Raw genomic sequence first — 13749 nt, forward strand, 5'->3', positions numbered from 1 at the left:
TGTGTGTGTGTGTTTGGTGGGAACATGTGGCTGAATACACACACACATACACACACACACACACACACACACATATGTAAGTGTTATGTGCTTATGGGACATGTGGCTGAGTGTATACATCCATATGTGTGTGTATATATATATATATATATATATATATATATATATATATATATATATATATATATATATATATATATATACATATGTCTATGCATAATAGTTGTGTGTGTGTGTGTGTGTGTGTGTGTGCAGGTGCATGAGCTGTGCGATAACTTCTGCCATCGGTACATCAGCTGTCTGAAGGGGAAGATGCCCATAGACCTGGTCATCGAGGACCGGGACGTCTGCAAGGCCGACTTCGACGACCTGTCCGGGTCCTCCACCAACCTGGCAGATCATGTGAGTGTCAGAGTGGGCCACACCCACAGGGGTCTGCCGTCCAATCACAGCCTGTCTGTTCCACCTGCTTCCTCGCGGTGCTGTGGTTCCTTCTAAACAGTTCAGACACAGATCAGACTGACTGTCTGTGGACATTTACGTCAGTGGTTGTCCTCTTCAGACTGTCTACAGACCCCCCCACCCCCCAGGCATGTTCAAAGAAACAAACAAAAACTCTTATGATTGAGTCTGGGGTTAGTTGTACCATTTTAGAAAGTGTTCCAGCGCAGCCCACACCAGTCTGTTTGTGCTGTCCAGGAGTGCACCAGCAAGTATGTAGAAAATAGAAATATAGAATATAGAAATGTAGAAATATAGAATATAGAAATGTAGAAAAATAGAATATAGAAATGTAGAAATGTAGAAATATAGAATATAGAAATATAGAATGTAGAAATATCGAATATAGAAATTTAGAATATAGAAATATAGAAATGTAGAAATATAGAAATTTAGAATATAGAAATATAGAAAAATGGACTTTTCTGACCTAAATTTTTGATTTATCAATAAATGAAAAATTTTGGTGAGAAAAGCCCATTTTTCTGTAAGTACCACCAGAGGACACCAACTGGAGAGAAAAACACAGAACATTTATGAAGAACTGAGGACAGTTATTATTAAAGGGATGAAATATATTTAATATGTTTAATGTGTTTAAATGTGGACACAGTGGTGTATGTCTACTGTGTGTGTATGTATATGTGTATGTGTGTGTTGTGTCTGTGTGTATATGTGTGTTGTGTGTGTGTGTGATGTGTGTTTTGTGTGTGTGTGTATGTGTGTAGGTGTGTTGTGTTGTGTGTGTTGTGTATGTGTGTGTAAGTGTGTGTGTTGTGTTTGTGTGTGTGTGTGTGTGTATGTGTGTGTAGGTGTGTTGTGTGTGTGTCTGTATGTGTGTAGGTGTGTTGTGTGTATGTGTGTGTAGGTGTGTTGTGTATGTATGTGTGTAAGCGTGTGTGTTGTGTTTGTGCGTGTGTGTAGGTGTGTTGTGTGTGTGTGTGTAAGTGTGTGTATATGTGGGTGTAGGTGTGTTGTGGTGTGTGTGTGTGTGTGTGTGTATGTGTGTGTGTGTGTGTTGTGTATGTGTGTGTGTGTGTGTGTGTGTTGTGTATGTGTGTGTGTGTGTGTGTGTGTGTGTGTGTGTTGTGTTCTGGTTCCTCATTCAGTCCAGTTTGATCTCATGTGGGTCGGTCCAGTCCAATCACAGTCTATAAATAATGACAGCTCCAAATGTTTGGGTTCAGAAACAGACAAACTGTCGCTGACATAAACAGCTGGAGTTCCTGAACGCTCTGGAGTCACTGAAGTACTCTGGAGTCACTGAAGTACTCTGGAGTCACTGAAGTACTCTGGAGTCACTGAAGTACTCTGGAGTCACTGAAGTACTCTAGAGTTCAACACTTCCACTGCACTGTGTGATCGGACAGCATCATCCACCTCCTACTGTCGTCGGTTGCCGTGACAACAGGCAGAGGGGCCAGACCGGACCCTTTGGTGGGTCGGACCGGACCCTTTGGTGGGCCGGTTTGGGCCCATAGGCCACATGTCCTGGCTCAGTTGTCCTGGTGCTGTTTGGTCCGTGGGCTGGTTCCTGGTTCTGCCTCTCCATGTTGGTCCGTGTTCTGTCAGAACCTCTGGGGAACCGGTACCGGTACCGTGTGTCTGTGACCTCATTGTGCCGCTGCTGTCGGAGTTAATCTGATGTCGTTGTGTTTGCTGGGCTGACGCTCCATACCACAGATTTCCTTTCTGATCCGATGCAGAGTAAAATTCTGGCTGGTATCAGTGATACTGATCTGATACCGATACTTAGTACAAATACACTTAATGTCTGGAAAATCGAATGTAAAAAAATAGTGTTTTTCAAATCATAACTAAAATACAAGACATGAGAGTAATGACTGTTTAATTATTCAGAACTATTATAAAAATGCCAACTTTCATATAAATTCACTTCACATGAAGGTGTTAAAATGAAACATAAATATGAAACATGTGACACTTGGACAGAACCTTCCAACGTGGACACTTTGATTCTTTCACTAGTTTGAGTTCAGACCGACAGCATGTGGACAGTTTTCTCCTTTAGTCTGTTGTGTTTTCTGCTCTGAACAGACTGAGGCACAGGTACTGACACCAGTGGGACACCGCACACACCGACACAGGCGCAAGAACAAGTAGTTCCACCAATCACCTATCATTTTAGACATGGTTCTGTTCTGGTCCACATGGTTCTGTTCTGGTCCACATGGTTCTGTTCTGGTTTATATGGTTCTGTTGTGGTCCACATGGTTCTGTTCTGGTCCACATGGTTCTGTTCTGGTTTATATGGTTCTGTTGTGGTCCACATGGCTCTGTTGTGGTCCACATGGCTCTGTTGTGGTCCACATGGTTCTGTTGTGGTCCACATGGCTCTGTTGTGGTCCACATGGCTCTGTTCTGGTCCGCATGGCTCTGTTGTGGTCCACATAGTTCTGTTGTGGTCCACATGGCTCTGTTCTGGTCCACATGGTTCTGTTCTGGTCCGCATGGCTCTGTTGTGGTCCACATAGCTCTGTTCTGGTTTATATGGTTCTGTTGTGGTCCACATGGCTCTGTTGTGGTCCACATGGCTCTGCTGTGGTCCACATAGCTCTGTTCTGGTTTATATGGTTCTGTTGTGGTCCACATGGCTCTGTTGTGGTCCACATGGTTCTGTTGTGGTCCACATGGCTCTGTTGTGGTCCACATGGCTCTGTTGTGGTCCACATAGCTCTGTTCTGGTTTATATGGTTCTGTTGTGGTCCACATGGCTCTGTTGTGGTCCACATGGTTCTGTTGTGGTCCACATGGCTCTGTTGTGGTCCACATGGCTCTGTTGTGGTCCACATAGCTCTGTTCTGGTTTATATGGTTCTGTTGTGGTCCACATGGTTCTGTTGTGGTCCACATGGCTCTGTTGTGGTCCACATGGTTCTGTTGTGGTCCACATGGCTCTGTTGTGGTCCACATGGCTCTGCTGTGGTCCACATGGCTCTGTTGTGGTCCACATGGCTCTGTTGTGGTCCACATGGCTCTGTTGTGGTCCACATGGCTCTGTTGTGGTCCACAACGCTCTGCTGTGGTCCACATGGCTCTGTTGTGGTCCACATGGCTCTGTTGTGGTCCACATGGCTCTGTTCTGGTCCACATGGTTCTGCTGTGGTCCACATGGCTCTGTTGTGGTCCACATGGTTCTGTTGTGGTCCACATGGCTCTGTTGTGGTCCACATGGCTCTGTTCTGGTCCACATAGTTCTGTTGTGGTCCACATGGTTCTGTTGTGGTCCACATGGCTCTGTTGTGGTCCACATGGCTCTGCTGTGGTCCACATGGCTCTGTTGTGGTCCACATGGCTCTGCTGTGGTCCACATGGCTCTGTTGTGGTCCACATGGCTCTGTTCTGGTCCACATGGTTCTGCTGTGGTCCACATGGCTCTGTTGTGGTCCACATGGTTCTGTTGTGGTCCACATGGCTCTGTTGTGGTCCACATGGCTCTGCTGTGGTCCACATGGCTCTGTTGTGGTCCACATGGCTCTGTTCTGGTCCACATGGTTCTGCTGTGGTCCACATGGCTCTGTTGTGGTCCACATGGTTCTGTTGTGGTCCACATGGCTCTGTTGTGGTCCACATGGCTCTGTTGTGGTCCACATGGCTCTGTTGTGGTCCACATGGCTCTGTTGTGGTCCACATGGCTCTGCTGTGGTCCACATGGCTCTGTTGTGGTCCACATGGCTCTGTTCTGGTCCACATGGTTCTGCTGTGGTCCACATGGCTCTGTTGTGGTCCACATGGTTCTGTTGTGGTCCACATGGCTCTGTTCTGGTCCACATAGTTCTGTTGTGGTCCACATGGCTCTGTTGTGGTCCACATGGCTCTGTTGTGGTCCACATGGTTCTGTTGTGGTCCACATGGCTCTGTTGTGGTCCACATGGCTCTGTTCTGGTCCACATGGTTCTGCTGTGGTCCACATAGTTCTGTTGTGGTCCACATGGCTCTGTTGTGGTCCACATGGCTCTGTTCTGGTCCACATGGCTCTGTTGTGGTCCACATGGCTCTGTTGTGGTCCACATGGTTCTGTTGTGGTCCACATGGCTCTGTTGTGGTCCACATGGCTCTGTTGTGGTCCACATGGCTCTGTTGTGGTCCACATGGCTCTGCTGTGGTCCACATGGTTCTGTTGTGGTCCACATGGCTCTGCTGTGGTCCACATGGCTCTGTTGTGGTCCACATGGCTCTGTTGTGGTCCACATGGCTCTGCTGTGGTCCACATGGCTCTGTTGTGGTCCACATGGCTCTGTTGTGGTCCACATGGCTCTGCTGTGGTCCACATGGCTCTGTTGTGGTCCACATGGCTCTGCTGTGGCTGTTGTTAAAGCAGACCTTCATTAACCTTTATAAACTTACAGACACATGGCGGCTGTTGAAGTGTGTGTGTTTTGTGTTGAAGTGTGTGTGTTTCCAGTTGAAGTGTGTGTGTGTTTCCAGTTGAAGTGTGTGTGTGTTTTGTGTTGAAGTGTGTGTCTCCAGTAGAAGTGTGTATTGGTGCTGGTCTGGGGGTCCACTCCAGCCTGGGTTCTGAGGGGCCTTCTTCACACGGGGCCTTTGTCCTCCTGCTGCTCGTTGTCATCTGCTGCTCTTCATCTGATCACCATCCGGCGAACAGCTGACGGTCAAGAGGTTTACCGCAGGAGGCCCCGCCCACACGTACGTCCCATTGGCTGAACAGTTGACGTTCAAGAGGCACCTCCGCTGTTTACCACAGGAGGCCCCGCCCACCCGTAGGTCCCATTGGCCGACACAGCGGCCCATAAATAGGCATGTCCTCCTGTGTGTGTGTCAGACTGAGGCTGGACTCTGACGGTCCACATCCTGGACCCGTCCTCTGCTGGACTCTGACGGTCCACATCCTGGACCCGTCCTTTGCTGGACTCTGACGGTCCACATACTGGACCCGTCCTCTGCTGAACTCTGACGGTCCACATCCTGGACCCGTCCTCTGCTGGACTCTGACGGTCCACATACTGGACCCGTCCTTTGCTGGACTCTGACGGTCCACATACTGGACCCGTCCTTTGCTGGACTCTGACGGTCCACATACTGGACCCGTCCTTTGCTGGACTCTGACGGTCCACATCCTGGACCTGTCCTCTGACCCCCCAAAGCTGACCCAGTAGGGTTTACTGCATCTGAGGGACACCATGGTAAAGAGTGTGTGTGTGTGTGTGTGTGTGTGTGTCTTTGTGTGTGTGTGTCTGTGTGTGTGTGTCTGTGTGTGTGTGTTTGTCTGTGTGTGTGTCTGTGTGTGTGTGTGTGTGTGTGTGTCTGTGCGTGTCTTTGTGGGTGTGTCTTTGTGTGTGTGTGTGTGTGTGTGTCTGTGTGTGTGTGTGTGTGTCTGTGTGTGTCTTTGTGGGTGTGTCTTTGTGTGTGTGTGTCTGTGTGTGTCTGTGTGTGTGTGTCTGTGTGTGTGTGTGTGTCTGTGTGTGTGTGTGTTTGTTAAATGGACTCAGTGCTCCTTCTCCATCCTCTTTCTCATGTGTTTTGTTTCTTTCTCTCTGTCCTTTGTCCCCTGCTGTGCTGTCCTCTGGTGTCCTCTTCTGTCCTCTTCTGTCCTCTGGTGTCCTCTGGTGTCCTCTTCTGTCCTCTTCTGTCCTCTGGTGTCCTCTGGTGACCTCTGGTGTCCTCTGGTGTCCTCTGGTGACCTCTGGTGTCCTCTGGTGTCCTCTGGTGACCTCTGGTGTCCTCTGGTGACCTCTGGTGTCCTCTTCTGTCCTCTTCTGTCCTCTGGTGACCTCTGGTGTCCTCTTCTGTCCTCTTCTGTCCTCTGGTGACCTCTGGTGTCCTCTGGTGACCTCTGCTGTCCTCTGGTGACCTCTGGTGACCTCTGGTGTCCTCCTCAGAACCCGGCGTCCTGGAGGGACCTGGACGACGCCCACTCCACCCCCTCAGTGGGCACCCCGGGCCCGTCCAGTGGGGGACACGTGTCCCAGAGTGGAGACAACACCAGTGACCTGGGTAAGTCCTGTTCCATATCAAAGCGGGGACTGACCTCTGACCTCTGGGGGCGGGGTCATGCAGGTTTAAGGCTGATCTGACCCTTTGAAGGTCCAGGTTTAGGACGGTTACACATGAAACTGATCCAGCAGAATTTTCCCCTGGTGTCCCAGATAAAAACAGAGGAGGGTGGAGAAGGAGTCCTTTATGTTCTGTTATTACAGGAAATACAAGAGGAAACTGCTTTAACTGATTTGATCTGATTTATTTATGTATTTGCGAACATGCAAAGAAACAAAATAAAACAAAATAAAACATTTAAACGAACAGAATCTATCTTCAGCACATACAAGTCTGAATTTTGCAAAAGGAGTAGGAAGAAGAATAAACTGATTAAATCCAAGCCCTCAGTGCTTCTACACCTTTATCACTAACTGAATACAAGAATCAAACTATACTATTATCTTAATTTTAGCATCGAACCACAACAAATCCATCCTGCAGTAAGTGAATTAAACACAGCAGTCTGTTCATGTCAGTGCAGTCACACAAACAGACTCAACAGTTCAACTGTTTTCTTCACTAATTCCAGCAGATTTATCAGTTCAACATCATCCAGAAACAAACAGGACTCAGTGTCTTTATTAAATACTGGACCTCTCAACAATCATATTTTTATATATGTTTTTTTAAACTGAATTGTGTTTGATATTTGTTTTATCTCCACACAGTTTTCCTCCACAGGTGGTCATACAGAAACTTTGGAACCTAGTGTGTACTTTATGAATCTGTAAATTTAATTTTCCCTTAAATCAGAGCCTCCCTCTCTTTCACTAAACATTTCCTGAATATTCCCCTGCAGTCAGTTATTCTTTGCTTTATACATTATTTGAATAGTTTTGAATTCCACAAGGTCAATGAGTTTTACAGTTTTAGACAAAGGTAAAATAGTGGATTTGTGTGTTCACCAAAACCAACATTGTGAACGATTCTTACAGCTCTTTTTTAATTCTGACAGTTCAATACAAATGTCCGACTGACTTGAAAATGGTTCAAATTTGTGCTGAAGCTGTTTGAACGTCATGTGTCTGACACTTAACGCTCTTTCAACTGTCATGTGACCTGTAGACCTGTGCAGGTTTTGTCCACGTCCAGTAAGTTTTTAAACCAGTTCAGTGGTGGTTTTACACCAGTGGGTCACATGACAGACACAGCTCCGCCAATACGGACAAGGATGGATCCAGCTGGGTTCCCATGACCCTCAGAAATACACAAATATAAACCTGGTCACGGAAACACCGAAATGTCGCAAAAACTGTCAAAGATCGCAAAAAAGTGTTTCCGTTCTCATGAGGTGGTTTTTAGTCATTTGTATATTTTAGTATAGTGGACCAGTGGACTGTAAACCCATGGAGTGGTTTAGTCCTGTTCATGTGGTCCCGGTGGTTTAGTCCTGTTCATGTGGTCCCGCTGGTTTGGTCCCGGTGGTTTAGTCCTGTTCGTGTGGTCCCGCTGGTTTGGTCCCGGTGGTTTAGTCCTGTTCGTGTGGTCCCGGTGGTTTAGTCCTGTTCGTGTGGTCCCGGTGGTTTAGTCCTGTTCATGTGGTCCCGGTGGTTTAGTCCTGTTCGTGTGGTCCCGGTGGTTTAGTCCTGTTCGTGTGGTCCCGCTGGTTTAGTCCTGTTCATGTGGTCTTGGTGGTTTAGTCCTGGTCATGTGGTCCTGGTGGTTTAGTCCTGGTCATGTGGTCCCGCTGGTTTAGTCCTGTTCATGTGGTCTTGGTGGTTTAGTACTGTTCATGTGGTCTTGGTGGTTTAGTCCTGTTCATGTGGTCCCGCTGGTTTGGTCCCGGTGGTTTAGTCCTGTTCGTGTGGTCCCGCTGGTTTGGTCCCGGTGGTTTAGTCCTGTTCGTGTGGTCCCGGTGGTTTAGTCCTGTTCGTGTGGTCCCGGTGGTTTAGTCCTGTTCATGTGGTCCCGGTGGTTTAGTCCTGTTCGTGTGGTCCCGGTGGTTTAGTCCTGTTCGTGTGGTCCCGCTGGTTTAGTCCTGTTCATGTGGTCTTGGTGGTTTAGTCCTGGTCATGTGGTCCTGGTGGTTTAGTCCTGGTCATGTGGTCCCGCTGGTTTAGTCCTGTTCATGTGGTCTTGGTGGTTTAGTACTGTTCATGTGGTCTTGGTGGTTTAGTCCTGTTCATGTGGTCCCGCTGGTTTAGTCCTGTTCATGTGGTCTTGGTGGTTTAGTACTGTTCATGTGGTCTTGGTGGTTTAGTCCTGGTCATGTGGTCCTGGTGGTTTAGTCCTGTTCATGTGGTCCTGGTGGTTTAGTCCTGGTCATGTGGTCCTGGTGGTTTAGTCCTGGTCATGTGGCCTTGGTGGTTTAGTCCTGGTCATGTGGCCTTGGTGGTTTAGTCCTGTTCATGTGGTCTTGGTGGTTTAGTCCTGGTCATGTGGTCCTGGTGGTTTAGTCCTGGTCATGTTGTCCTGGTGGTTTAGTCCTGGTCATGTGGTCCTGGTGGTCTGTGTGGTTCAGACCAATTCAGACATTTTTTAAATCATTCATTGAATTAAATTTCCAAATTGACTCCATTTTGTTTTAATTAGTGAAAAGTGTTTTGGGATTCATTTTGGGGGAGGGGCCATAATTTAGGATTATTTCATATGTTGGTGTATTCAAGTTCACATAGGGAAAGGGTCCCACAGCTACAGGATATATATATATATATATATATATATATATATATATATATATATATATATATATATATATATATATATATATATACATATGTATATATATATATGTGTGTGTGTGTGTGTATATATTTATATATATATATATATATATATATATATATATATATATATATATATATATGGCGTTTGAAGGCAGTTTGATTGTAAATCATGATGTTAGAGGACAGTGGAATTGTAATCTGAGTATTTGTCAGATGCTGGTGGACACAGAGGATGTAAACACACACACACACACACACACTCTTAGTTTTTCGTAGCCTGTTAAGGATGTACAGGTAATTAAAGCAGCTGTTAACAGACTGTTTAACAGTCGGTGTGCACACCCGGGGGGGGTGGGGTGGGGGGGGGGCAGTAGTTCTGCTAAACCCCGCTGGTATCCGGGCCCTGGTCCCTGATGCGTCCCGTCCTCGGTCTTCTCCTGTGATGGCTGACGTGCTAATTGGAGGCTAAAAGGGTTTTATGGCCTGTTTGTGTTTTTGTGCTCTGGGCCTGAAGTAAAAATAGAATGAGTTCAAAACAACTGAAGCATCAGGCATCAATGAGCAGAACAATGGGAGGATGCTCTGGAAGACCACAGGCCCTGAACGCACCGTCAGACACAGGAGGAGGCAGGCCCTGAACGCACCATCAAACACAGGAGGAGGCAGGCCCTGAACGCACCATCAAACACAGTAGGAGCCAGACCATGAACGCACCATCAAACACAGTAGGAGCCAGACCATGAACACACTGTCAAATACAGTAGGCGCCGGACCATGAACGCACCGTCAAACACAGGAGGAGCCAGACCTTGAACACACCGTCAAACACAGTAGGCGCCGGACCATGAACGCACCATCAAACACAGGAGGAGCCGGACCATGAACGCACCATCAAACACAGGAGGAGCCAGACCATGAACACACCGTCAAACACAGTAGGCGCCGGACCATGAACGCACCATCAAACACAGGAGGAGCCGGACCATGAACGCACCATCAAACACAGTAGGCGCCGGACCATGAACGCACCATCAAACACAGGAGGAGCCGGACCATGAACGCACCATCAAACACAGGAGGAGCCGGACCATGAACGCACCATCAAACACAGTAGGCGCCAGACCATGAACACACTGTCAAACACAGGAGGAGCCAGACCATGAACGCACCATCAAACACAGTAGGCGCCGGACCATGAACGCACCATCAAACACAGGAGGAGCCAGACCATGAACGCACCATCAAACACAGTAGGCGCCAGACCATGAACGCACCATCAAACACAGGAGGAGCCGGACCATGAACGCACCATCAAACACATGAGGAGCTGGACCATGAACGCACCATCAAACACAGGAGGAGCCGGACCATGAACGCACCATCAAACACAGGGGGCGCCGGACCATGAACGCACCATCAAACACAGGAGGAGCCGGACCATGAACGCACCATCAAACACAGGGGGCGCCGGACCATGAACGCACCGTCAAACACAGGAGGCGCCGGACCCTGAACGCACCGTCAAACACAGGGGGCGCCGGACCATGAACGCACCGTCAAACACAGGAGGAGCCAGACCATGAACGCACCATCAAACACAGGAGGAGCCAGACCATGAACGCACCATCAAACACAGGGGGCGCCGGACCATGAACGCACTATCAAACACAGGGTGCGCCGGACCATGAACGCACCATCAAACACAGGAGGCACCGGACCATGAACGCACCATCAAACACAGGAGGAGCCAGACCATGAACGCACCATCAAACACAGGAGAAGCCAGACCATGAACGCACCATCAAACACAGGAGGAGCCAGACCATGAACGCACCATCAAACACACTGGAGGAGCCAGACCATGAATGCACCATCAAACACACTGGAGGAGCCAGACCATGAATGCACCATCAAACACACTGGAGGAGCTAGACCATGAATGCACCATCAACCACACTGGAGGAGCCACTCTAAGTCCACAGGACCACTGAAGACCAGCTCCACTGGGTCCACCTGAGTCCACCCGACCACTGAAGACCAGCTCCACTGGGTCCCCCATCAGGGACACCAGGGGCTGCCTGTCCACTAACCCTAACCTGAACCCACTCAGGCCACAGTGGACCTGCTCCTGTGGGCCTATTAATCCACAGTGTGTGTGTGTGTGTGGGGCCCAGGGTCTGTGACCTTTTGACCTGAGAGGGAAGGACTAGAGGATGGGCCTCGACCAGGACCCCCTTGGACATGGGCCTGGACGAGGACCCCCATGGACATGGGTCTGACTGATCCAAATGTGGGTCAAACCTCAGACTCCCATACCTGTACATGGAACCTGTCTGTAACAGTGTCCCTGGGGGGTTAGTTAGTCCTTTTGTGCATGTTTGTCTGTTAACTCACTAAACACCATTAAAATGGTCTGATGTTGTGTTTAGAGGAGGACAGAGGTGACTGAGGCCTTTTGTGAACATCAGACAGGAAGTAGCTGTAGTGGGATAGCAGAAGCCCCACCTCCTCTGTGGTCTGCTCAGACCTTTTAAAAGTCACTGCCATCAGGGAGCGCTAACTTGGTGGTGAAGGGGTTTGTATGGCCGGTCAACCACAGGCGGGGGTGGGGGGGGGGGGGTGGTGTTAACTGTGTGGTTGAGGGTTTGGATCCAGTCTCTGCTGCAGTGCATCTACATCATGTTGACTGTTAGGGCTGTGTATGAACAAGAATCTGGAGATACGACACAAATCACAATACTAGAGTTACCATACAGTATATCATGATAGTGTTAAAAAGGCAATTTTTTTGTTTGTTTCTTTTTATTAAATGATTATTTCCTTGAAGAATTGAATTCCAGCAGAAATCTGCACAAATCCTAAACACATTTGTATTTGATCCCAACAGGATCTAATGTTCTATCACCAAATGTTCAAACTGTGTTCAAACTGGAATTGTGTTTTCCAGACATTCCAGTTTCAGATCCTGTTCAAATGTTCAGATTCTATTAGTTCACAACTAACATCAGAACAGGATTGGAGTTCAATCCAAACAAAGGAACGAACATTATTGAATAAAAGAGTGTGAAATAAGAATAAGTAAAATATTAACAAAAAAGAAAAACAAAAAAACTAAAATGAACCTCCACAATATCTGCATTTGAATAAATACCTAAAAATATCCATACAGTACTTTTTAATATCGGTACAGTATTGTGAAATGAAATATCACAATATAATGCAGAACAGATATTTTCTAACAGCCCTGTTGACTGTGTGGTTGAGGGTGTGAATCCAGGCTCTGCTGCGGTGCATCCTCAGCCTGTTGATATGCACAGAGGTCTGTGTTTGATGCCCCCCCCCCCAGGGCTCTGCTGCTGACCACAGCTAAAGGGATGGAGCTGTCACAAGAACGTTTGGAAAGGACCTGGGGGGGGTGGGGGCGGGCCTTCAAATGTCCATCACACAAAGCCACATCAGACCAAAGGCGGTGGAAGTGGGCGGGAACATTCCTGTGTTCACATGTGAAGGGGGGGAACAGGAAGTGGTGCATGTTTTTGTCACAGCTGAGGGACGTGATGAGGCGGAGGCACTGACACGCCGATGACATCACAGCTCAGATGACGCTGTGGGCTAGTGGCTCGTTAGCGTGTGTCATGTTGTGTGTTCCACGGAAGGGAACAGAGGATGAGAACATGTGGAGAAGGAAAGGACGGAAGGACTGTGTTCTGTTTGGACTGAATCTGTTTTAAATGGAGTTCAGAGGACAGGTGACTTATGCCACGTTTCCACCAGCTCGACTCGGCTCGACTCGACTCGGTATTCCTGGAGAGCGTTTCCATTACAAGATACAACCCACTTTACAGTACCTGGTCGTCATAGTGATGCAGCGCGTTACTTCCGTGTCGTCTGTTCAGAGTTGCTGATAAACTCACTCGTTGCGTGTTGTCTCGTCTGAATTTTTACATCGGCCACCACAGACTGAATGTCCTGGACCGACCATGGTGGAGTTTTGGGCTGGTATGTGGGTTAATGTACCGCTGTATTTACTGTCCACTTCCACATCTGTTGTTTGTAAAAGGGCGGGTCACAGAGAAAACTGTCTGACCAATCAGTGGTCTGCAGTGTGTACACGTCACGTTTTAGTATCTGGTTCCCAGTCCTGGAACCTCAGCAGAGGTGGTACCAAAAAAGTAGTACTGGGTACCAGATTCCAGGTCCTTTTTTTCATAACGGAAACGCAAAAAAGGCCGAGCCGAGTCGAGTCGATACCACGTAGTGGAAACGGGGCATTAGAGCAGACGCTGTCAGTCTTGTTAGGAGGAGGGGGGGGGGGGCGTGTCCACAGCAGTCTGCAGTTCAGCGTCTCTGATTACACACACACTGAGCAAATGTCCAGAAATGGTTGTTTAGGTCAAATGTATTTAAATGAGCATTACTCGTTTGTAAAGCCTGGAAAAAGTGTCAGATATGTTTGTTTAAGTGGGTCAGTACTTTGTTCTGTTCACATCCACTGTGTCTACTGTCTGGTATTAGATTTTTGGTTTGTGTTTATGGTGTCTTATAAACCCATGGAAGGGCTGAGC

The 13749-nt window shown here is 48.0% G+C and overlaps 1 protein-coding gene across 1 annotated transcript in view; it reads left to right on the top strand.

The window, feature by feature from the left end:
- Window positions 1–255: 255 nt before the first annotated feature.
- The window catches only part of LOC115415052 (homeobox protein Meis1-like), a gene marked incomplete at its 5' end in the record, with an annotated part of 44105 nt that continues 30611 nt past the window's right edge, over window positions 256–13749 (top strand). Inside the window, 2 exons of the mRNA XM_030128468.1 lie at window positions 256–402; window positions 6362–6476. Coding sequence (XP_029984328.1) covers window positions 256–402; window positions 6362–6476 — 262 coding nt within the window. The remainder of the gene's footprint in view (window positions 403–6361; window positions 6477–13749) is intronic.

Source organism: Sphaeramia orbicularis, chromosome 24 (assembly GCF_902148855.1).
Source record: "Sphaeramia orbicularis chromosome 24, fSphaOr1.1, whole genome shotgun sequence".
In the NCBI taxonomy this organism is placed as follows: domain Eukaryota; kingdom Metazoa; phylum Chordata; class Actinopteri; order Kurtiformes; family Apogonidae; genus Sphaeramia; species Sphaeramia orbicularis.